Below are 24,233 nucleotides of genomic sequence, written 5' to 3' on the forward strand. Positions count from 1 at the left end.
CCAGACATGAAACAGGAAGTTGGCTGTATAAGGTATTTGCTGGCAGGAAAATAAAAATGTCTTACTGGCCAAAGTTAAAACAACAAGGGAAGAGGATTTAATAGATTGAAAGTTGAAAGAAAAATGACTAAAGGTCTGCTTTAAAGTGGCCTATGTTTAATCTGCAACTGCCGTGATGCTGCACATGTGATCAGTTATGACACTAGTCATTGGATTGTTTGATATTCTGGTTGAGAGCACAACCAATGGAAGGGTTACATTCCCGGCACGTGCCAGAAATGTAACCTATTTGAAATGGTTAAATTGATGGGTTTACTTCCACTTTAAGAGGTTTGTAAGTTTTCCAAAAAACAAATCTGCAAATGAGAAAAAAACACAAAACAAAATAGAAAATACTATAAAATAAAATGGATAACAACATCATAATCCCGAGCAATTCTGATATATGAAACATATTAGTAATAAATCAGAAAGCTGTCTCTGCAGAAACAAACATATTTACAGATTATCCCTACACTATGCAGTGTGTTGTGCCTTGTGAGATTGTAACATAAAATACAGCAACAGACACCAGAAAATAGAATACATATCTTAACACGAACTCAGTATTAAATAATGCCACTGTCCCTACACCTACTAACTTTGTGCCCGCCTGCAATTTTGCCCGTACCTATCATCCTGTTTATCATCAAAGATATGTTAAGTGAACAGACTTATCTGTGGATGCGAGAATAAAAGCATAAAGCAGACATATTTTGATATGTATTAACATTTGAAAATCCATAGGGATACTAATTTCAGGGGAGCTAAACCTGGGGTTTGCAATTATGGGTCTCAAATCTGTGAAGAGTGCATCTCTGTTGATAAAGATGATGATGTTTGAGGCGTGTGCAATTGACTTTTGATGGCCACTCATCCACTGTAGGGACAGCCATTTAAATGCAATGCATTTATGTGCCAGAAATATAAAAAAAGAGGGATTCTAACAGTAGTTGATTAACTTTCTCATAAAAAAACCCCAGTACACATGTCAAATGGTCATTTGTATTCAGCACCCCTGAGTCAATACTTTGTAGAACCAACATGTTTACTGTGTCCCCCACATGGCTTCTTGCAAACTGCATATGAGACCTCTTGTGGCTTTTTTTCAAAAATGGCCTTTATCTTGCCACTCTTCCATAAAGGCCAGATTTGTGGAGTGCACAATTAATAGTTGTCCTGTGGACAGATTCTCCCACCTGAGCTGTGGATCTCTGCAGCTTTTCCAGAGTTATCATGGGCCTCTCTATGCCCAGCCTGTCAGTTTAGGTGGACAGACATGTCTTGGTAGGTTTGCAGTTGTGCCATAATCTTTCCATTTTCAGATGGTGGATTGAACAGTGCTCTGTGAGATGTTCAAAGCTTGGAATATATATATTTTAAATCCTAACCCTGCTTTAAACTTCTCCACAACGTTATCCCTGACCTGTCTCGGTTGTTCTTTGGCCTTTATGATGATGATTGTTCACAAAGGTTCTTTAACAAACCTCTGAGGGCTTCACAGAACAGCTGTATTTATACTGAGATTACATTGCACACACAGGTGCATTCTATTTACTAATTAGGTCACTTCTGAAGGCAATTGGCTCCACTAGATTTTGGTTAGGGGTATCAGAGTAAAGGGGGCTGAATACAAATGCACGCCACACTTTTCAGATATGTATTTGTAAAAAAAAAAAATGAAAACCATTTATCGTTTTCCTTTCACTTCACAATTATGTGTCACTTTGTGTTGGTCTATCACATGAAATCCCAATAACATAAATTAAAATTGTTGGTTGTAACATGACAAAATGTGGAAAATTCCAAGAGGTATGAATAATTTTTAAGGCACTGTATGTGTACCTAAAGTTTGGAAAATGTATCCCATACAGTTAGTAAGAACTGTGTAATAATTCAGCTAAACCATTGGTGTCTCTATTTCCGGGACATTTCTGTTTTTTGAACATCCTGTATGATTAAGTGTTATGAATAATCAAATGGTTTATTTGATTGCAGGACCAGTCAGAGCCAGGCACTGTGCTAAAATTTATCCAGGAGAACATCTCTGATCAAAATGGCTTTCGGTTTAAAAAGAAAGGTATTGTGGTTTAATGTCTGTTCTTTATAGGGAAAAAAGTTTTTGTGTAGAGCAAAGTAGAACCACAACCAAAAATGTTTTTTTTTTTTCTGTGGACTAAGTTAAGGCAATCACTATCAGGACTTCCCATCCCTTATTGTCCTAGTTGCAATGGTCAATGGACAAGAAGAGAGGAAAAGCATTTTTTAGACCCCTTTCACACTGGAGTAGTTTGCAAACGCTATTGGGCTAAATATAGTGCCTGCAAACCGACCCTAAACATCTGCTGCTGTTTCTCCAGTGTAAAAGCCTAATGCCGCGTACACACCATCACTTTATGTGATGAAAAAAAATGACGTTTTTAAAAACGTCACTTTAATTGACCGTGTGTGGGGGAAAACGTTGTTTTATGTCTTCTAAAAAACGACCCAAAAAAATTGAAGCATGCTTCAATTTTATGTGTCGTTTTTCAAAACGTCAACTTTTACTTCACAGAAATTGACCGTGTGTAGTAAAAAACAGAAGCTACTTATGAAGCAAGCTTCAATGGAAAAAGTGGTGAGAACGTAACCTCGCTTTGCTAGAACATTGTGAGAAAAACTATGGTGTGTAGGCAACTTCATCTTTGAAAATTGAAGTTTCAAAAACGTCATTTTTTACTTCACAGAAAATGTCGTTTTTTTTCATCACATAAAGTGATGGTGTGTACGGGGCATCAGGCTTTTACACTGGAGTGGTGCGCTTGCAGGATGGAAACAAAGGCCTACTAGTCACATTTTTGGAGCGGTGTGTATACCGATTGGAATCAATGGGACACCGTGGCTATACCGCCGGCAATGCGCCTCTGCAAAGGTGCATTGTGGGTGGTTTTAACCCTTTATTGGCTGCTAGCGGGGGGGTAAAACTGTTAACGCTAGTAACTGAATAGCACCGCAAAACTAGCGGTAAAGTGCTGATAAAAATAGTGGTGTTTTACCGCCACCGCACCCCCTGCCCCAGTGTGAAAGGGGACTAAGGAGGGCATGCGCAGCATTAAAAACGTTTTTCTTAGCGGCATGGTGAAGAGTCAGAAACCCAGCAACGCGATAGTTGAAAGTTTCTATGGGGTTATTGACAATGCTGTATGACTCTAACCATATATGTTTTGCTGGTTCCTAAATCTCAAGCATAGACATATGTTGTGGCTCCCCTGGAGATCGCTTGTCATATATAATGTTGATGCTGTATTGTCTGTAACACTGTTCTCTTTTTATTCTCAATAAAATCTTTGTGGAACAAAAAAAAAAAAGAAACCCAGGCAGGTTTATATGACTGTCTGCATCACCCCATTTGCTGTCACAGGGACAGAACAAGTGGAAACACTTGATTATTAAATACCTGACACATGTTTATGGCCCTTTTCCTACCCACAGCTTCTATTTTTTTTTTTACTTGATAAATACTTATAGCCAGATTCAAGTAGAGATACGACGGCGTATCAGTAGATATGCCGTCGTAACTCTGAATCTGCGCCATCGTATATTTAAGCGTATTCTCAAATTGAGATACGCTTAAATGTTGCTAAGATACGACCGCCGGCGCCATCGTATCTTAGCTGTCTATTTACGCTGGCCGATAGGGGCATGTACGCTGATTTTCGTCTAGATACGCCTATTCCCGAGCGTACGCTTGCCTGTCGCAGTAAAGATACGCCGTTTACGTAAGTCGTTTTCAGGCGTAAAGATAAACCACCAAAAAGATGGCACAGCCAATGTTAAGTATGGACGTCGGAACCGCGTCACATTTTTCACATTTTACGTCGTTTGCGTAAGTCGTCCGTGAATGGGGCTGGCCGTAATTTACGTTCACATCGAAACCAATGAGTCTTTGCGGCGTAATTTGGAGCATGCGCACTGGGTTACGTCCATGGACGGCGCATGCGCCGTTCGTTCAAAATGTCATTTACGTGGGGTCATGCTTATTTGACATAAAACACGCCCACCTCTTCCACATTTGAATTAGGAGCGCTTACGCCGACGCATTTACACTACGCCGCCGTAACTTAGGACGCAAGTTGGTTGTGAATACTGTACTTGCCTCTCTAACTTACGGTGGTGTAGCGTATATGAGATACTCTACGCCTGCCTAAAGTTAGGCACGTCTACCTGAATCTGGCTATTAAACTTTAGAAGTGACACTTATTTTTTGTGAAAATTGAGAATATTGATATGTATCTTGTGTTTACCAATCCGATATTGAGTGTTAATTTTACATTATGCTGATTTAGTTACCAATTTTTTTTTCTTCCACCTGCTGATTTTGAATTATACATGTGGGTTATATGTAAACAACCTCCATTACTTGTACAGTGAACCCAACATAAGTGTTGTATCATACACATTTCACAATATGTCTTTAAGGTCATCTTAGTAACAGTAATGCTAAGTTTGATAAGATTGATTTTCACATGCTAAATTGTACCAGCACTGCAAGCATTTTTTTGTTTGTCAGCTCATATTGTAATTGATAAAGGCAAATTTACTCCCAAGGGCTTATATGCAGCAAGAAAAATTGTAAATGTTTACATGTGGGTAAAAAAAAAATATATATAATGTATTTTATTCAAAAAGTATCAAATTGACATAATAAAGTGTGGGATAAAGGGGAAATGGATACATTTACATGAAAAAAGACAATAGGATCTCTGGTGTACAAAAAAATGGTATTCACATAACACAGTGTCACAATATCCATATATAGTTCACCAAATTGGGTTGCCATATAGCGTATCTCTGATGCGTTTCAGTCACTATTAATGTATAAGTTCTTCTTCAGGGGGTATTAAATAAGCATCTATGATACATTAAAAATATCATTAACATTCAATTTTATTGATTTTTCATTAAAAAAAAAAACACTGGGATAGGAATTCAAGATTTGAGATCATATCCTACCTTAAGTAGAACACCATATATTCACAACCAGAGTCAACATAAAAACATGGTTGCTGGATTCTCCCTATGGTTCACCTGATAGTGAAAAACGAGCAGGGAAATTACATCTGCCTACAAGAGGTCACATGTTAGTAGCAGACGGGCACAGGTGTGAAAGATCAGAGGAGGGTGTTGTGAAGTGGGAGAGCACAGAATAGGACCAATTTCTAACTGTATATGGTATATATGTAGTACAGTTGTTTAGAGTTGGCTATAGCTAAAAGACCCCCCCCCCCCCCCATTACTGGTGTTATGTCAGTAAGTAGCAGGGATGCCAGGAGGACATGTAATACATGTAGTTACCTTTGTTTGACCACAAAGAAATATACATTTTGTCTCCCAGTGTCAAATTGTCTGGGGTGTGCCATCAATGATGGAAATAAGTGTCCGTTATAGACATCAGCTAGCAGTCCTTATATTGGTAGATCACCTGTAAGACATATATACTGATATATACACACATATACACATCTATATAATAGTGACATCGTAGGCCAAAAGACACCTGGATGTCACAAAGATAAATATGTATGAAAATCAAAATATATTTTGTTACTTGCTGATGGTTATATACAATAAGTTACCTTTGTTTTGGCCACAGAGAAATATGTTTTATTTTTTCTCCCAGTATCAAATTATTGTATGTGTGCCATCAATAAAGGAAGTAGATATCAGTTGCAAACGTCAGCTAGCAGTCCTTATATTGGTGGATCACCTGTAAGGCGCATATATATATATATATATATATATATATATATATATATATATATATATATATATATATATATATATATATATATATATATATATATATATATGTAGCGCCTGTGTACTTTCAGTACAGGCACTATGTTAAATTTAGAGGGGGATGAGAGAAGTTACTTTGCTCTCATCCATGTTGATTTGGTTAAATTGGGTTTCTGCCAGGCTGGGCTGTCCTGTGGGTTAATTCTGTGTTCCAAAGATACATTTCCATCTTTGGATAGCAGGTGGCGCCAGAGGAGGCCAGGCAGAGGCGCCTTTCTCCAGCAGCCAATCAGAGGAGTGTTTCCCTTGCGGGGCATGCTGGGGGAGGGTATTTCTTGGTCAGACGCCATTTTGTGGGGTTCGTTTTCACCCGTTCCGGGTGCGGCACCCACCTTTAGGGTGTGCGCACATTACGGGCCCCGGCAAGATGGCCTATCAGGCCGGGGCGCACGTGTTACACGGAGTTCCCAGTTCTGGGCCCTCATGGCCCGGAGCCACTTAAGCTGCAAAGGGGCCCCAGTGACTTACTGGGTCCCCACATTCTATGAAGGAGATCCCAAGCGAGTTGTGCTGTTCGGTGGGGAGTCGGTCTGAGGTGAGCCCGGAGGCAGGTGATCCAATAGGGCTTAGACAATCCATTGGGCATCTGGGTAGCCAGACACTGAGAAGTTGTATGCTGCAACTTGTCAGTCTGTGACCTCAAAATCAAGAAGTCTACCTGAGGGAGATTCAGGCAAATTATATTTGCTGAGAGGATTCGCTCTATTATCTACTTTCCTGAGTAGAGGGCCTGTGGCAGAGGTTCCACTCCTATTTCTAATTCCATTAGAGCCAAGTTGGTGTTTCCTTCTCAGAGGTTCCGAGTGATACTCTGGCTGCCAGGTCGTTGTGAGAGGCCTGTCCAGGTACACTATACCCACTCCTGGAGTGGCGATGTGAGTTAAAGCCCCATTGGAGGCAGGACTGCTTCCGTTATCCATAGGCCTGAATCTGCAAATTCTCCTTTCACCAACCTATTTCTATCTACCTCAAATTATATATATATATATATATGAATCAGTCTAATAGTAACATCCTAGGCCAAAAGATGCCTGGGTGTTATAAAGATAAGTGTATATAGAAATGAAGATGTATTAACTTACTAATGGCTTACTAAGTCTGCCCTGTGCACCTGCCACTCAGGGTTAGAGTGTACACGTGCATTGTTGCCAACGTCAGGAGGCAGTCACGGGACACCGCTGACACGGAAGGAAGAAAACATCCCTGGCATTGCCAGGGATACCAGGGAAGGGAAGGGCACAATGCTAGCGTCCATTCCCCACCCCCGTTCCGCACCAGGAGACAGATTAAACAACCCCTCACATGACGCCATCCACGCTGGGCTCCCAAGGGAGAAAAAACCAAGCTGCAATGAAACGCAAAGACATTATATATATATATATATATATATATATATATATATATATATATATATATATATATATATATATATATATATATATATATATATATATATATATATTATTTTGGACCAAGACATAAAAAAAATATTGTAATTGATAAGCATTCCTCCTGATGAGTGCAAAGTCAATTCATATTTTTAGCTATTAAGGGGTTAATGCACAATTATCTTCTAAAGATGAAAGGTAGTAGTGCACTGACTCAAAAGTTTGTATTTTTTCACAAAGCAGTGTGGTTCTTCCAGGCGTGTGAGACAGCAAAAAAAGTGCAGTTTAAAAGAATAACATTATTGCAGCTGTTTGCAAATCCTCTAGCAGTCAAAGGTCCAAAACCAGCAAATGAAAATATATAAAATTCTCACCTGCATATTTCATGTTTACTGAGCAAAAAAGTTCTCTGCATGCTTATATCATTGTTTAGCTTTAAACCACAAACCAGATTGAGGTATTGAAATATTTAGAACATGTTCACAGAATCTTTTTTAATTAATGTATTGAAGCAAGATAACATATTACAGTACTAGTCCAGTTGTGATGTGTCTTGAAAAATCCAAGAAGTTGTACACTGCCAGGCTCAGATGTAACAAGCATCACGTTCGAAATCCATTTAAATATCCAAACTGGAAACATCATAAATTTAGTGCCCATGCACAAAGCACTTTTAGTTTGGAGATTTAAACAGATACTGAATGTGATGCATGTGAGCCCGATGAACTGTAGCTCTAGGTAACTGTGTTTTGCTACAAAATGTATTAAAATAAACAAGATAGTGCTTAAGATTTATGGTTGTTTGGATGTTGGCTGCATTGGAGTTTGTTATTTCACATACATCCATACCTTTCAGATCATTTGCTATAACAAAAGTATTTTGTTGATCTTGATCACAATATAAATCTCTAGAAAATGTATTCACAATAGCTTGTTCTTAGCTTTACCAACCCATGGAAACCAATTAAAATTCACTCTGCTGAAGTCCGACCAGGCTAAGATGTATAGGCAAAGATTAAAGTGGTTCTAAATGTTGAAGCTTTTTTACCTTCATGCATTCTAAGATAAACGTTTTGGGGCAGATCCACATACATACGATGCGCCCGGCGCAGATGTCAAATACGCTACGCTGCTGTAACTTACAGTAGGTGTTTGTGATATTGTGTTTTTAGCACGACAGCATCGCGCTGATTCTCGGCGACATGGTGCCGAGATCTCGCCGACATCTCGCACTCACTGGAATAGTGACAGCACATTCCAACGTGCGCGTCATAGAAGCGACGGGAGATCCGACTTGGATTCCCGCCAATTCTACACGTGTGCGGCGTTTGTTATGAATCCTGAGCGGGAAGTCCCCGCCGGATTTTAAATAAAAATTCGGCATGGGTTCCCCCCTCAGGAGCATACCGGGCCCTTAGGTCTGTTATGGGTTGTAAGGAGAGCCCCCCTACGCCGAAAAACTGGCGTAGGGGGTCCCCCTACAATCCATACCAGACCCGTATCCAAAGCACGCTACCCGGCCGGTCAGGAAAGGAGTGGGGACGAGCGAGCGCCCCCCCCCTCCTGAGCCGTACCAGGCTGCATGCCCTCAACATGGGGGGTTGGGTGCTCTGGGGCAGGGGGGCGCACTGCGGGGCCCCCCCACCCCAGAGCACCCTGTCCCCATGTTGATGAGGACAGGGCCCCTTCCCGACAACCCTGGCCGTTGGTTGTCGGGGTATGCGGGCGGGAGGCTTATCGGAATCTGGGAGCCCCCTTTAATAAGGGGGCCCCAGATACTGGCCCCCCACCCTAAGTGAATGGATATGGGGTACATCGTACCCCTACCCATTCACCTGGCGGAAAAGTGGTAAAAACACAAATAAAAAACACAGGGTATTAAAATATTTTATTAGTCTGCTCCGGAGGCTCCCCCTGTCTTCTTTAGCTCTTTTACCAGGGGGAGCTTCTTCTTCCGATTTCCAGGGGTCTTCTCCTGCTCTCCGGGGTCTTCACCGCTCTTCTGTGACGTCTTCTCCGCTCCGGGGGGTCTTCTTCTATGTTCGCCGCTCTCCGCTCTTGACTCGGCGCACCCCGGTTCTTCCTCCCGCTGTCCGGTGCCTTCTTCTTCTTCCGCTGTTCTGTGACGTCTTCTCCTCTTCTTCCGCTGTTCTGTGACGACTTCTACTTCTCCCTTCAGGCCGCTGTGCTGTGACGTCTTCTCTTCTCCCGATGCTGACACGTCGCCTCTTCTCGCTGCAATGACAGGTGCGCGGCTTGCATCGGATTTATATAGGCCTCACAGTCCCATCATGCTCTGGTACCTACCCATGTGATACCTACCCACGTGGTACCTACCGGAGCATGATGGGACTGTGAGGCCCATATAAGTCCGACGCAAGCCAGGCACAAGTCATTGCAGCGAGAAGAGCCCGGCGTGTCAACATCGGGAGAAGAGAAGAAGAGAAGACGTCACAGCACAGCGGCCTAAAGGGAAAAGTAGAAGACGTCACAGAACAGCGGAAGAAGAGGAGAAGACGTCACAGAACAGCGGAAGAAGGAGAAGGCACCGGACAGCGGGAGGAAGAACCGGGGTGTGCCGAGTCAAGAGCGGAGAGCGGCGAACATAGAAGAAGACCCCCCGGAGCGGAGAAGACGTCACAGAAGAGCGGTGAAGACCCCGGAGAGCAGGAGAAGACCCCCGGAAATCGGAAGAAGAAGCTCCCCCTGGTAAAAGAGCTAAAGAAGACAGGGGGAGCCTCCGGAGCAGACTAATAAAATATTTTAATACCCTGTGTTTTTTATTTGTGTTTTTACCACTTTTCCTCCAGGTGAATGGGTAGGGGTACGATGTACCCCCATATGCATTCACTTAGGGTGGGGGGCCCCCTTATTAAAGGGGGCTCCCAGATTCCGATAAGCCTCCCGCCCGCATACCCCGACAACCAACAGCCAGGGTTGTCGGGAAGGGGCCCTGCCCTCATCAACATGGGGGACAGGGTGCTCTGGGGTGGGGGGCCTCGCAGTGCGCCCCCCTGCCCCAGAACACCCAACCCCCCCATGTTGAGGGCATGCAGCCTGGTACGGCTCAGGAGGGGGGGGGCGCTCGCTCGTCCCCACTCCTTTCCTGACCGGCCGGGTAGCGTGCTTTGGATACGGGTCTGGTATGGATTGTAGGGGGGACCCCCTACGCCGTTTTTTTCGGCGTAGGGGGGCTCTCCTTACAACCCATAACAGACCTAAGGGCCCGGTATGCTCCTGAGGGGGGAACTCATGCCGAATTTTTATTTAAAATCCGGCGGGGACTTCCCCCTTTAGGATTCATAACAAACGCCGCACACGTGTAGAATTGGCGGTAATCCAAGTCGGATCTCCCGTCGCTTCTATGACGGCTTTCTCTCCATCGCGGCAAGCCAGCTCGGCGCTGGCTCCCGCGATGGGGCTCGTAGGTGCTCAATCTCGCCGAGAAAGGGAGCGAGATTGACACAATATCGCGTGCACCTACTGTACTTTGAGTTGGTTTGAATCCTCAACGAATTTGTGCCGTAAGTTACGGTGGCGTAGTGTATCTCTCGCGATGGAATTCAAATTGGGCGGTTAGGGGCGTGTTTCATTTAAATGGAGCGCGTCCCCGCGCCGAACGAACTGCGCATGCGCCGTCCGTAAAAACTCCCAGGGTACATTGCTCCAAATGACGTCGCAAGGATGTCATTGTTTTCAACATGAACGTAAATGGCGTCCAGCCCCATTAAGGGACGACTTACGCAAACGACGTAAAATTTTAAAAATTCGATGCGGGAACGACGGCCATACTTAACATTGAGTACGCCACCAAATAGCAGCTTTAACTATACGCCGGAAAAAGCCGAACGGAAACAACGTAAAAAAATGCGACGGCCGGTCGTACGTTTGTGGATCGTCGGAAATAGCTAATTTGCATACTCGACGCGGATTACGACGGGAACGGCACCTAGCGGAAGCCGAAAAATTGCATCTAAGATCAGACGGCGTATGAATTTGAAATTACGCAAGGCGCGCCAAATTTGAGGATCTGCCCCTTTGTGTGCAGAACCCCCCACCCCAGCCCCCTCAATCTTTACCTGAGCTCCATCTGATCCAGTGGCATACATGATAGACTGGCTTGTCCTGGGACACTCCCTCCTAACCGGCTGTGATGGCAGTGAGCCAATGATGAGAGTGGGGTTAGGCACGGCTCTGAGTGTCTTATGGATGCATAGAACAGCGACATGGGAGCAAGCATGCAGCAGTGCCCCCAGGTAAAAACGGCTTTCTCTGGGGGCACTGCTCAAGGGGGAGGAGCTAGGAGTGCCAGTGGGGGACCCAAAAACGAAGAGGATCAAAGCTGCCCTGTGCAAAACCACTGCACAGAGCAGGGTAAGTATACCATGTTTTGTTCTTTTTTTTTTTTTTTTTCTAAACAAAGCTTTAATAGTACTTTAATTTCCGTGAAACCAAAACTTAAAGGAATCAATAGTTCCAAAAATGTAGGCAGCTGAATTTAAATATAAATCTTCCTTTTTCCTAAAAAAGTAAAGCTGTATCCAATGCTCTTTCAGATGTAAACCTTTCCTGTTGGTCCCCCAATATGATGGTTGGCCTCACTGTCCAGTGATGAAGCTCAAACAGTGAAAAGGGCTTAGATTGAACAAAGAAAGCAGAAATTGTCAAATCATTTCAGCCGCATATACTTTATCTACCAATCTTCAAATTTTCTACTAAAAATTACCTGTGCTAATAAATTTTTCATTGTATGCTCTGTTTTAGGCTACTTTCACACTGAGGTGCTTTGCAGACGCTATAGAGCTACAAATAGCACCTGCAAAGCGCTCTGAAAGAGCCTCCTCTTTCACTCCAGTGTGAAAGCCCAAGATGCTCAAAAAGTCCTGCCAGCCGCATCTTTGAGGCGATGTAGGAGCGGTGTATACACCGCTCCTAAAGCGCCCTGCTCATTGAAAGCAATGGGCAGGACCGCCGGCAAAGCGGCACTTTGTGGGCGGCTTTAATCCTTATTGTCCGCTAGTGGGGGTTAAAAGCACCCCGCTAGCGGCCGAATAGCGCCGTAAGTTTTTTTAAAAAAGTTTAAAGGGTATACAAGAGTAGACAAAAAGGTGAGGAAGGGAGAAAAAAGAAGTAAGCAAAGGTGATTTGCATTCTAGGTAAAACTTGGGGATTAGGGCAGCTCCTCCCTAGATTCACTACACAAAATTAGTTCTTACCTGGCTGAATGTAAATAGTTTGTCAGAATTTTTTTTTTTTTAAACAGACAGGTATCCCAGATCTGTGGCTACTGTTAGTTTTTTTTTTTCTTTATGAATTTTAAGTCATACAGGAACAAATCAATCCAGTAGACTTCACAATAAAACACAATATGGTCAGTGAGCGCTGTGCACATACCTATTTAAGATTTGTCATTAGATCCTACATGGGGAATTGTTTCATTAGTCAATATCAGAATGGGATTGTAGATGCTAGAAACATCATGTCAGAAATAATACTGGTTTGCCCTATGACTATTACCGGAGCCTCAACCTGTATATCTTATAATTTTATGGGTAAAAAAAGACTGGGAGGACTGGATGAGACAAGGCAGCAAAAATGCTGCCTGTGCAGGAGATAAGAAGAAAGAAAGAGAAGGAAAAGAAAAATGGGAGGTGGAGGGAAAGAGTGTGTAGAGCCGACCACAAGTTTCCAGATTGGTCTTTGACAGTATTGGGGAAGGGGCGGGTGCTTGGGTTCAGCAGTGTCATGATCGTGAGCCTAATATATCCCAATTTTTTAGGTGTACATGTAAATTCAGTCCAGTAAAACCAAGCTTTATGCCCCGTACACAAGTGCATGATTTCCGACAGGTAAAGTTCCCGTAGGAAATCCCAAGGGAAAAGCCGAGAACCTGCTCGGGCAGTCTTTTCCCCTACACACAGCCATTGTTTCCAACAGGAAAACTGCGATGGAGCTTTGGTCAGAAATCCTGGCCGTGTGTATGCTCAATCGCAGTTTTTCTCATAGGAAAACTGCCAAAAACTGCCGGGCAAAAGTCCGCCGGTTTTCCCGGTGGGAAAAAAGAGAGCTGGTTCTCTTTTTTTTGTCCGACAGTTTTTGGCCAGTTTTCCCATCTGAAAAACTGCAAGGAGCATACACATGGCTGGGATTCCCGGCCAAAAGCTCCCCTCACAGTTTTCCCGTCTGGAAAACCGGTCGTGTGTACGAGGCATTACAGACTTGTTTTTCTCTGTGATGTGCAGCCGCTATGAGTTTCTCCATCAGCTTAAGTTTGTTTATCTGTGTGAGCCAAATCTTGATGAAAGGGAATTAGTTGCTTCCAGAATAATGGAATGCATGCCTTGGCGGCATTAGGCAGATGTAACAATAAAAAGTGTTTTAGTGGCATTAATGTATAAATGTAACAAAAAGGCAACATTTGAATGTAGGTCAATTTTTAAATCCAATGTTTTACCTGGGGCCAGAAGCCTCTGAGGCCTTCACAGAACTAGAAGACATGAATCATTGAGCAAAGTCACTGATTGAGTATGTGTGCTTTACCCATCCACAAAAACCTTCCAAACTCATTTTGAAGTTGTTTAACAAAGGATTCTGGAATAGGTATTGGCAGAGTCTGGAAGAGGTATAGCAGTCGGGGGTTGTATGTTCATCTTGAGCGCACCGTTTCTGGCAAGCCAGGGTAGTAGTTTAGTCGCCCATTTGGCAGTCTCAACTGATTTGTGCCAAAAACAGAGGAAAATTTGCTGCAAAGATGCTTTCAATCGTAAGGGTAAAGAGAATTCCTAAGTATTTGAGGTATTTCAAGGTCAATTTAAATGAAAAGTGTGACTGTAGTGCCTCTATGGTCGACTGGGAAAGAATAGGGTTCATTGCCTATGACTTTTTCCAGTTGATATTAAAGTTAGAGATTTCTCTATAATCTCTGAATTCAGTCAAGTTGAGAAGGAAGGTTAGGTGTTGGATTAAAAAAAAAAAACAAAGTCAGCATATCCTGCTGCTTTGTGTTCTCCCAGTTTTGTGGTGATGCTTTTGATACTGGGGTTGTCTCCAATGCTGCATACACACAATCGGACGTTCCGACAACAAAACCGTGGATTTTCTTTTTTTTTTCTAAATGTTGACTGGTCGGTAAATTAAGCTTGGAATTTGGTAGGTTTTGTTTTGCATTCATTCCCCTTCCATCCCTGTAATGTACCTATAGAAAGGTTTAGTCCAGAGTGGAGCTTTGGCTGGGGCATGAGGTGTTAGCATAGTCAGGCAGGCCAGGCCAGCAAATAAACTTGACAGCAAGGCACAAAGTCAGAATCCAGAAGTGTTGTCATAGACAAGGCAGAGTAATGCAGAATCGATAGGCAGAGACTGTAGTCCAGAAATCAGGCAAAGTTCAAAGTCCAGAAGTTCAGTTGTTCAGTATGTAGTATAGCACACACCCAGGGAAACTGATCCAGCAAATGGGCACAAAGCATCCTGCTATTTAAAGGCTGACCTGATTACAGATTGACTGCAGCTGGAAGACAGGTGGAGCCAAAGAGTCCTAAGGGTAGAAGCACCAAGCAGAGTACAGTGAATATACACACCCCGTTAGAATGTCAGGTGTGTGTGATGTAAAAAAAAAATGAGACAAAGTTAAATAATATTAGAACCTTTAATGTGACTTATAAACTGTACAACTCAGTTGACAACTGAAATCTTTTCAGTGGAGGGAAGTAAAAATAAAAAATACAAAAAATAATAAGTGTGTACACCCTTAAACTAATACTCCTGTGAACATCCCTCTTCAGATCACCCCACAGATTTTCAATTCAGATTCAGGTCTGGGCTCCGGCTGGACCATTCCAAAATTGTAATCTTCTGGTAAAGCCATGAGTTTGTTCATTTGGATGTATGCTTTGGGTTCCTCCTCATGTTCAGCTTTCCAGCAGAAGCCCAAAGGTTTTGTGCCAATATTGACTGGTATTTGGAACTGTTCATAACTCCTTCTACCTTGACTAAGACCCATGTTCCATCTGACTAAAAACAGCCCCAAGGCATGATGCTTTCACCACTATGCTTCACAGTGGCTATGGTGTTATTTTGGAGATGTGTGGTGTTTTTGTGGCACACATATCTTTTGGAAGTCTGGCCAACAAGTTCATCCTTGGTTTCATCAGACCATAACATATTTTCCCACATGCTTTTCAGAGACTTTAGGTGTGTTTTTTGCCCAAAATAATAAGGCTTGGATGTTTTTCTTTGTAAGAAAAGGCTTCTGTCTTGCCACTCTACCCCATAGCCCAGACATATGAAGAAAACAGGGGATTGTTGTCACATGTACCACACAACCAGTACTTTTGTATACCCTTCTCCTGACTGATACCTTTTAACAATGAGATCCCTCTGGTGCTTTGGAAGTTCTCTGCGGGGACAATTGCTTTTCCTGTAGGATTTGACTAGGAAAATCCTACTAGAACAGCTGAACTTTATTTGGGGTTAATCAGAGACACGTTAAATGATGGCAGGCGTGTACTGACTCCTATTTAACATGCATTTGAATTTGATTGCTTAATTCTGAACACAGCCACATCCCCAGTTATAAGAGAGTGTGCACACTTATGAAACCACTTTATTTTATTTTATTTTTAATTTTACGTCACCCTTCTAAAAGATTTCAGTTTGTTTTTTGTACAGCGTATAGGTCACATAAATTGTTTCAGAACTTTTCACACCTTTGATCTGTCTGATTTTTTTTGGTTTACATCACAGAAATCTGACATTTTGTTTGCAATAGATTTTTTATTCAAAAGTTTAACAAATTTCTTAGGATATACCGTAAATAGTATATCAGTACAGCAGATCTGTGTACACTCAAAAGGTGACCAAGTGTCTGATACATATGACTGTAATATAAAAACAATTCTAAAGGTAAATACAGTTGAATTAGGTTTCTGCCTGCTTGGGCCTGAACAGATTAATTTTAACTTCTCGGTAATGTGTGATCAAGCTGTAGCACCTTTAGCATAGCCCATAATTGGGGCTCTTATCATTAAAGTTGATCATGTACTTGGAGTCACTTTACATAGCTCCCGCATTGGCATCAAGAAGTTAGAGGCTCCAGGACTTTCCACTTGCATCCATAAAGTAAATCTTTGAACATAAAAGGGAAAATAAAAAATAACTGGGAGAAGGGAAGAAATGAAAAGGAGAAGAATAAAGGTCAGCAATCAAAAGCAAAAGTCATTGCCCTTGGCCTAGCCTCCCTACTATCCAGCTCATGGAATTATGGAGCTTGGAGGTACTTGGAGACCATGCCCTATCAAATCTGGCTTGTCTGTCTCTAAGGATGCTGGTCAATTTTCCATGCTCACACTATTGTAATTTTAGCTGCTGAAACAATAAAAGAAAATGAAGGTTAATGGGTGTCTAGAGATCTTGTTCAGCAGGTCCGCAAATGGTGCTGTTTTAGGATGTTTTTGGTCGGTTTTGTCCTGTCACTGAATAGACCAGAGTCAATATTCTGATCCAAAAGTGCTGGACCTTGGGACAGGACCACCAGACATGGAACATAATACCCTCTTGCCCACATCCTCTGAATCAAAGGGGTGAAGTGTCAGGGTACAATCTTGCCAGCCTCGCCGGAACCATCTGGACAGTACCTTGTAAATTGCTTCTACCAAGGAAGTATTACGTTTTCACCTGTGCACCATGTTTGACCACTGCCCCCCAAACCTCCTCATCTATAGTCTCGCCTAGATCTGATTTACATGCTGTTTGATATGAGGGTTTGGTCTGTTGAGCTCCGAGATCCCCCCATGTGGCTCAGGTCCGCATATGCATTTATTGAAACCTGACATTTTAACAGGGATGTGTAAACTTTTTATATCCACTGTATATGCTGCACGAGTTGCCGAAAGAAGCCGAACATCGGTGCGCAGGCGCCGTATAGAGCCGGACTGCGAGTCGGCTCTATACGGCGCCTGTGCACTGACGTTCGGCTTCTTTCGGCAACTCGTGATGCGCTGTATGCGCCGGTCGGAAGGATGTCAATCAATTAGGAACGCCCAGTCCCGCAGATTACATACCCGGAAGCGGCGGTGAAAATACGGTATGTACGGCAAAGAAATAAAAAAAAAACAGCCGATTGTCATTCTGACAACTCGGCTGAATGTAATGTTAAAAAAAATTTTTTGGGTGAACCCCCGCTTTAATGTCCTAATCTAAATTAGATAAATCCTTAAATTATTGTAGAATAATTAGAAAGTATTATTGTAGTAATTGCCTACTTCCCTTGGTACACAAGGCATTATTAAACACAGATTGTGTTGAAGTTTATCGAGTTCTATTTGAGAGTCAGAACATCTCTTGTTTTTCTTCTCATATTTAGCTAATTGCATTCTGCTACATTTTGACAAAATCTGCCTCACATCATTGATTTGGATGAGTGTACTAAGAAAGAAAATTTAGAAGGAATTTATGTTACAACACTTGTTTTTTTCCTTCATTTGTCTATTTACATATTTGTAAGAGGCAATCAGTGCTTGGCATTTCCAGCAGAAATACATTGCCCAGTTGGAGAGGGATCATGGCAGCCCCATGTCAGTTGAGGCTAAGCTTTGAGAAATGATAAACAAAAGTGCAACTTCAGACAGATACTGTATAACAAAACAGCCTTTGTTATGTGTTAATTCTCAAATCACTAAATGTATTTTTAAACACTGCCAGTAAAATAAAAGGAATCTGTTTTTCTGTTTCCTTCCCATAATCCCGTTGGCACTAGAAATCTGACAGAGATCAAGAGATTATGCACTGTGAGCCAAACAGGCTCTGCTGCATCACACATATTATTCTAGCATACACTATATTACCAAAAGTATTGGGGTGCCTGCCTTTACACACACATGAACGTTAATGGCATCCCAGTCTTAGTCTGTAGGGTTCAATAGTGAATTGGCCCACCATGTGTAGCTATAACAGCTTCATCTCTTCTGGGAAGGCTGTCCACAAGGTTTATGAGTGTGTCCAAGGTAATGTTTGACCATTCTTCCAGAAGCACATTTGTGAGGTCAGGCACTGTTGTGGACGAGAAGGCCTGGCTTGCAGTCTCTGTTCTAATTCATCCCAAAGGTGTTCTATTGTGTTGAGGTCAGGACTATGTGCAGGCCAGTCAAGTTCCTCCATCCCAAACTCACTCATCCATGTCTTTATAGACCTTGCTTTGTGCACTGGTCCAAATCATTTAGTGGAGGGGTGATAAGGATGTGGGGTTGTTTGTAAGGTGTTGGGTTTGGCATCTTAGTGCCAGTGAGGGGAACTCTTAAGACGTCAGAATACCAAGACATTTTGAACAATTGTATGCTCCCAACTTTGTGGGAACAGTTTGGAGATGGCCCCTTTTCTGTTCCAATAAGGCTGTGCACCAGTACACAAACAAGGTACATAAAGACACAGATGAGCGAGTTTGGGGTCAAGGGACTTGACTGGCCTGTGCAGAGTCCTGACCTCAACCCGATAGAACACCTTTTGGATGACTTAGAGCAGAGACTGTGAGCCAGGCCTCTGTCTGACCTCTCAATCGCACTTCTGGAAGAATGATTAAGAATTCACATAGACACACTCCTAAACCTTGTGGACAGCTTTCCCAGAAGAATTGAAGCTGCTATAGCTGGCAAGGTTGGACCAACTCAATATTGAACCCTACGGACCAACACTGGGATGCCATTAAAGTTCATGTGTGTGTAAATACATGTGTCCTAATACTTTTGGCAATATAGTGTATGTATGCAATGAGAGCTGGAAGGGGAGGTGTCTAAGCAGTTTACAGGAAGAGGAGGAGGGTATAAAGAGATCATTTCTAGTAGGGTCATTTTCGTTTGTAGTCTATTGAATAGGCTAGTGGAGGTGAAGTGACACAGGAAGCTGCAAAGGTGCTATAGTGGATTGTGCCATTGTGGCTGTTTTATTTACAATCAATAAATCATGTATTTTATTTTGAGTGTATTAAGCTGTTTAACTTATGTTATACTTTTTGATAAATGTATTTTTATTTTTTTTACAAAAGTGTGTCTTTTGACCTACAATTTTCATAATTGTGAACAAGTTCTTATGTGAAGTGGCAATTCGATTTTGTCACCTCACTGTAACCTGCAAAGGAATTATATTTCTGATTTGCACTTCAAAGACCACTCTGCATTGTTAAAATTACCCTGTCAGTCCTGAATTTTTCATTTTGTAGGTCGACCGGGGGTGTTGGGGTGCCATTCAGAATCGGGGGGCAGCCGATGGCCAATATATGATGCCGTTTTTCTTCTCACCCTTTTTTTTTTTGTTTTGTCTGTTTGTTTGCTTGGATTTTGTTTTTTGGGTTACGTTACAGATGGGGGGGATATAGGGGAGGTAAGGCAGAGAGGGACAGATTACTTGCCCCAATCTCGACGGGACATGGATTTCCCGGTGGGACGGGGCAAAAGGGTATGGAGGAAAAATGGTATTAGGGGAGTGGATTAATGAAGTAGACCTGGGGTAGCAGGGAAGGGAATTAGCATAAGAGAGAATTAATGTAATGTATTATGGGCTTCTTTTCTCTTTCCCCGATCCCCGTTTATGTATGGAGAAGGACAGGAATGACAGGGTGAAAAGTGAATTATTTTATTTTGTTTTATTGTCTGAATTGTCAGGTAGATATTCCTGTTATATATGAGTTAACTGATTTAAACCAGAGGAATGCCTCCTAGGTTTCTGTGTATTTTTGCTTTGCTATTTAAAATCAAATAAAAGAAGATTGAAAGATATTGTGGGCCGATTTTTGGATTGGGATGCATTGTGGAGGGGGATGGATGGTGCTGGGCGTGGGTGGGAGTTGCGTTGTGGAGGGGATGGATGGATAGTGCTGGCTGTGGGTGGGGGTGCGTTGTGGAGGGGGATTGATAGATGGTGCTGGCCGTGGGTGGGGGTGCGTTGTGGAGGGGGATTGATAGATGGTGCTGGCCGTGGGTGGGGGATGCGTTGTGGAGGGGGATGGATGGATGATGCTGGCCGTGGGTGGGGGATGCGTTGTGGAGGGGGATGGATGGATGGTTCTGGTTGTGGGTGGGGGATGCATTGTGGAGGGGGATGGATGGATGGTTCTGGCTGTGGGTTGGGGATGCGTTGTGGAGGGGGATGGATGGATGGTGCTGGCGGTGGGTGGGGGGTGCGTTGTGGAGGGGGATGGATGGATGGTGCTGGCGGTGGGTGGGGGTGTGTTGTGGAGGGGGATAAATCGATGGTTCTGGCCTGGGTGGGGGATGTGTTGTGGAGGGGAGTGGATGGATGGATGGTGCTAGCCGTGGGTGGGGGATGTGTTGTGGAGTGGATGGATGGTTCTGGTCGTGGGTGGGGGATGCGTTGTGGAGGGGGATGGATGGATGGTGTTGGCGGTGGGTGGGGGTGCGTTGTGGAGGGGGATAGATGGATGGTTCTGGCCGTGGGTGGGGGATGTGTTGTGGAGGGGAGTGGATGGATGGACGGTGATGGTCGTGGGTGGGGATGCTTTGTGGAGGGGAGTGGATGGATGGTTCTGGCCGTGGGTTGGGGATGCGGTTTGGAGGGGGATGGATGGATGGAGCTGGATGTGGGTGGGGGATGCGTTGTGGAGGAAGATGAAGATTGAGTTGCATTATGAAAATGGATGAGGGTGAGAGTTACATTGTGAAGAGGCTCATATCCACCCAGAGTCATCCTCATCCATTTTCACAATGCAACTCAATGCCAGCTTGTCAGTTTCAGCCAGGTGTCCCATTAAACAAGATTAAAGTCTGCAGGGGGCACAGCAGCACGCATTACATTTTTGACTTACCCTCCATCCATGCAGGGAAGGAAGAGGAGGTAGTGCTGGTCACGATCACCTGCTGGGGAGGGGAGGGGGAGAGTTACTAGTAAGACAGGCGGCAGTGGTGGCTCGGGCTTGTGACCTGATGTTTGCTGATGATGCTTTCTTCCTCTGCTACAGCCCGCCGAGGTAGGGGACGGGGCTGGGTGGTGCTAGTGAAACATTCTGTTGTCCTATAGGGGCCGGCGCCCAGGCTATCGGTGGCACAGGTGAAATAATTTCACATGCTGCTGTAGGTGGAGCGGGGCACTGGTCAGCAGGTTTAATGTGGCAGCCAAAAATCGGCCTAATTTTCACAATAATCGGCCGATGCCGATTTTTTAAAAACTGCCAAAAAACTGTCGATATATTGGTCGACCTCTAACATACACTGTGGATTGCACATTTCCAGACAGGTTGGTACCAGGTGGTAAAATACATGTTTTACTGTTCATACAGCAACTCAAAGATGTGAATTTGTCCTTAAATTGGACCTTGCAGTATAATGCAAGATTGACTTTATGCCTAAGCCTCCCTCCACTGTAAAAATAAATAAATCAATGGATCATACAATATCAATTAGATAACCAACTCTAAAGAAAAAAATGATGTGTATGCAAATAGAGAGAGAGAGCAGCCCTAGAGAATAAAATCAAACAAATGGGGTGGTGGTACATGGAAGTGAAAAAAACAAACCTAGAAAGTCTGTTTCTATACAAGTCCTTAGGGTATTGAAATAAATGTTTAAAACACTGGGGATGGATGGAAGCAGTGTGAGAAAAAGGAGGGGGGACAATGTCCTATATATAAAGCTGATGAACCGAGTCCATATTCCGGGGCAAACCTTCCAAAAGGGGGAGATGAGAGCAAAAACTCCAACATATTCAAAGAGAAAAAGAAAAGAAGGCGCCTCCAGGTTAAGGACAAAGTAGCTTTAATTAACAATAGGTGACAGCATCCACTTACATAATAGGTAATGGAGATCCGGCATGTAGATCCTTAAATAGTGGTCCTGGATGTGGCGTTCTTCCGCACTAGATGTCAGCTGGAGAAGTGCTCTGATGCCTCTCTGTGTCAGACCGTCTGTGTGCAGGAAGTCCAGCTGGAACAGTCAGACCATCCGGGGCGAGGCGTGGAGCGCAGCGTGAGTCGCGGTGACGTCACAGGGACCTATGGCATGCAACGACGTTTCGGAGCTGGCGCTGCGTATAGCTGGGCGCGCTCCTTTTTCAAGCATCTTTTTTCAAGCGGTCTCCTCTCTCCCTGACAGGACGTGGAGCTCTGTGTTTACATACAGAGCTCCACGTCCTTGCTCTGTCACTGGCGATTGCGGGTACCTGATGAACATCGCGGTTGTCAGGCACTCGGTGGCGTGCGTGGGGAATGTAAATAGCAAGACGTCCAGGGATGCGGCAATGGAGAGCCGCACTGTGGACGTCTTTTGTCTCCAGCGAGGGTCTCATAAGGTTAAATGATGTTTCTTTTATTTATTTATTTTCAGTTTTTACACTGTCTCTTTATGTATTGTGTTATCTATTTTATTGCTATCACAATGGATGCTTTTAGCTGCAGGCATCATGCCGGTATAACCCCTTCAAACTGGCAACTTACTGGTGTGCCACAGAGGCTGAAGTGGTTTTGATTTCCTGAATGAATACAATGAGTGATCAGTACCGATCAAACCTTCTGTTTCTTTCATAACAGAAACATAATAAACATTGTTTGTGATGGAACAGGAAGCCTCTGTACTGAATCCCTTCTTTAGACACCTACTATTTCACCAAAGCCTTCCCCCAAACAGAACTGTAGAAAAAAAATGCAGCAGTGGCCTCTACAAATCAATGACAGGCTGACAAATGCCATGACACTATGTATGTAACTGCAGCTGAAAACTTGTCTGCTTATACATCCCTTTATGCTTGCAACTACTGAGATATGTGGTTATATGCGTACAGACGTCTGTCATTGATTTGTACAGGCTGCAGCTGCATGCAAATGCCATATTGAGGTCCCATTTGCATCAGTCAAAATGCAATGCACTAGTATGCTTTGTGCACAAGTGTTGATCTTCATTGTTGCAATGCATCACTGTACTTGATTTTGTTGTGTTTGTTTTTTTGTTTTTGTTTTTATATATTTATTTAACTCTATGTGCAGCAGCCCTTTTTGACATAGTGCCACACATTGTAATGTGTTGTGTCACAATAAAATGTATGTGGCATCATTTTATCACTAATGCAGCACACACATGAAACTGTGACTGGGCATTACCATAATGAAGCCAACTTACATATTGCTTATATACAGCTTTGCATATCTTAGGTTTTCACTATTTCACAAAAAGGCACAATTAAAAATGTACAAATATATTGCATGTATATCGTGTTTCTGTTGTATATTTTTGTATTTAGAAATTAGGGCTGTACAATGTACATTATGCAATATATACACCATGCAAACATCAACTGATAGACATACAGAATTTGCAATCAGTGGAACAATCACCAGATCCTACTTAGGCACAGCTTGAGTAAATTGCGGTAGAATTCCATATACAGATGAAAAACCATAGGTGGCATAGCATTGTTGAGGTATGATCATGCAATTAGTGGGCTGTAACTCCCTTTAACTTTTTCAACCCCAGAAGGATTTACCCTCTTCTTGACCAAGCCATTATTTTATTTTTTTTTGCGATATGGCACAGTGTCAATTTAACTGACAATTGCGCGGACATGTGACGTTGTACCCTAACAAAATGTATGTTTTTTTTTTTGTTTTTTTTCCACAAATAGAGCTTTTTGTTGGTGGTATTTGATCACCTCTGTGGTGGTTACTTGTTTGTGCTATAAACAAAAGAACAACAACAATTTTGAAAAAATAAACACAATATTGTTTACTCTTTGCTATAATAAATGTCCCCCCAAAAAAAGTCTTCATTAGTTCAGGCCGATATATAATCTTCTACAAATTTTTGGTAAAAAAAAAACAATAAGGGTATATTGATTGGTTTGCACAAAAGTTATAGGCCCGGGTTCTCAAACGAGTTACGCCGGCGTATCTCCAGATATGCCGTTGTAACTCTGAGTCCGAGCCGTCGTATCTATGAGCCTGATTCTTAGAATCCGTTACACATAGATTTGTATTAG

General features: G+C 43.0%; 1 protein-coding gene across 5 annotated transcripts in view; it reads left to right on the top strand.

Moving 5' to 3' along the window:
• PARD3B (par-3 family cell polarity regulator beta) overlaps window positions 1-24,233 on the top strand; it is a 1,737,215-nt gene that overhangs the window by 637,751 nt on the left and 1,075,231 nt on the right. For all 5 annotated transcript variants that reach the window (XM_040357288.1, XM_040357287.1, XM_040357289.1 and 2 more), the window contains one exon: window positions 2,038-2,119. In XM_040357288.1, coding sequence (XP_040213222.1) covers window positions 2,038-2,119 — 82 coding nt within the window. The remainder of the gene's footprint in view (window positions 1-2,037; window positions 2,120-24,233) is intronic.

The sequence above is a fragment of the Rana temporaria genome, chromosome 6 (assembly GCF_905171775.1).
Source record: "Rana temporaria chromosome 6, aRanTem1.1, whole genome shotgun sequence".
In the NCBI taxonomy this organism is placed as follows: domain Eukaryota; kingdom Metazoa; phylum Chordata; class Amphibia; order Anura; family Ranidae; genus Rana; species Rana temporaria.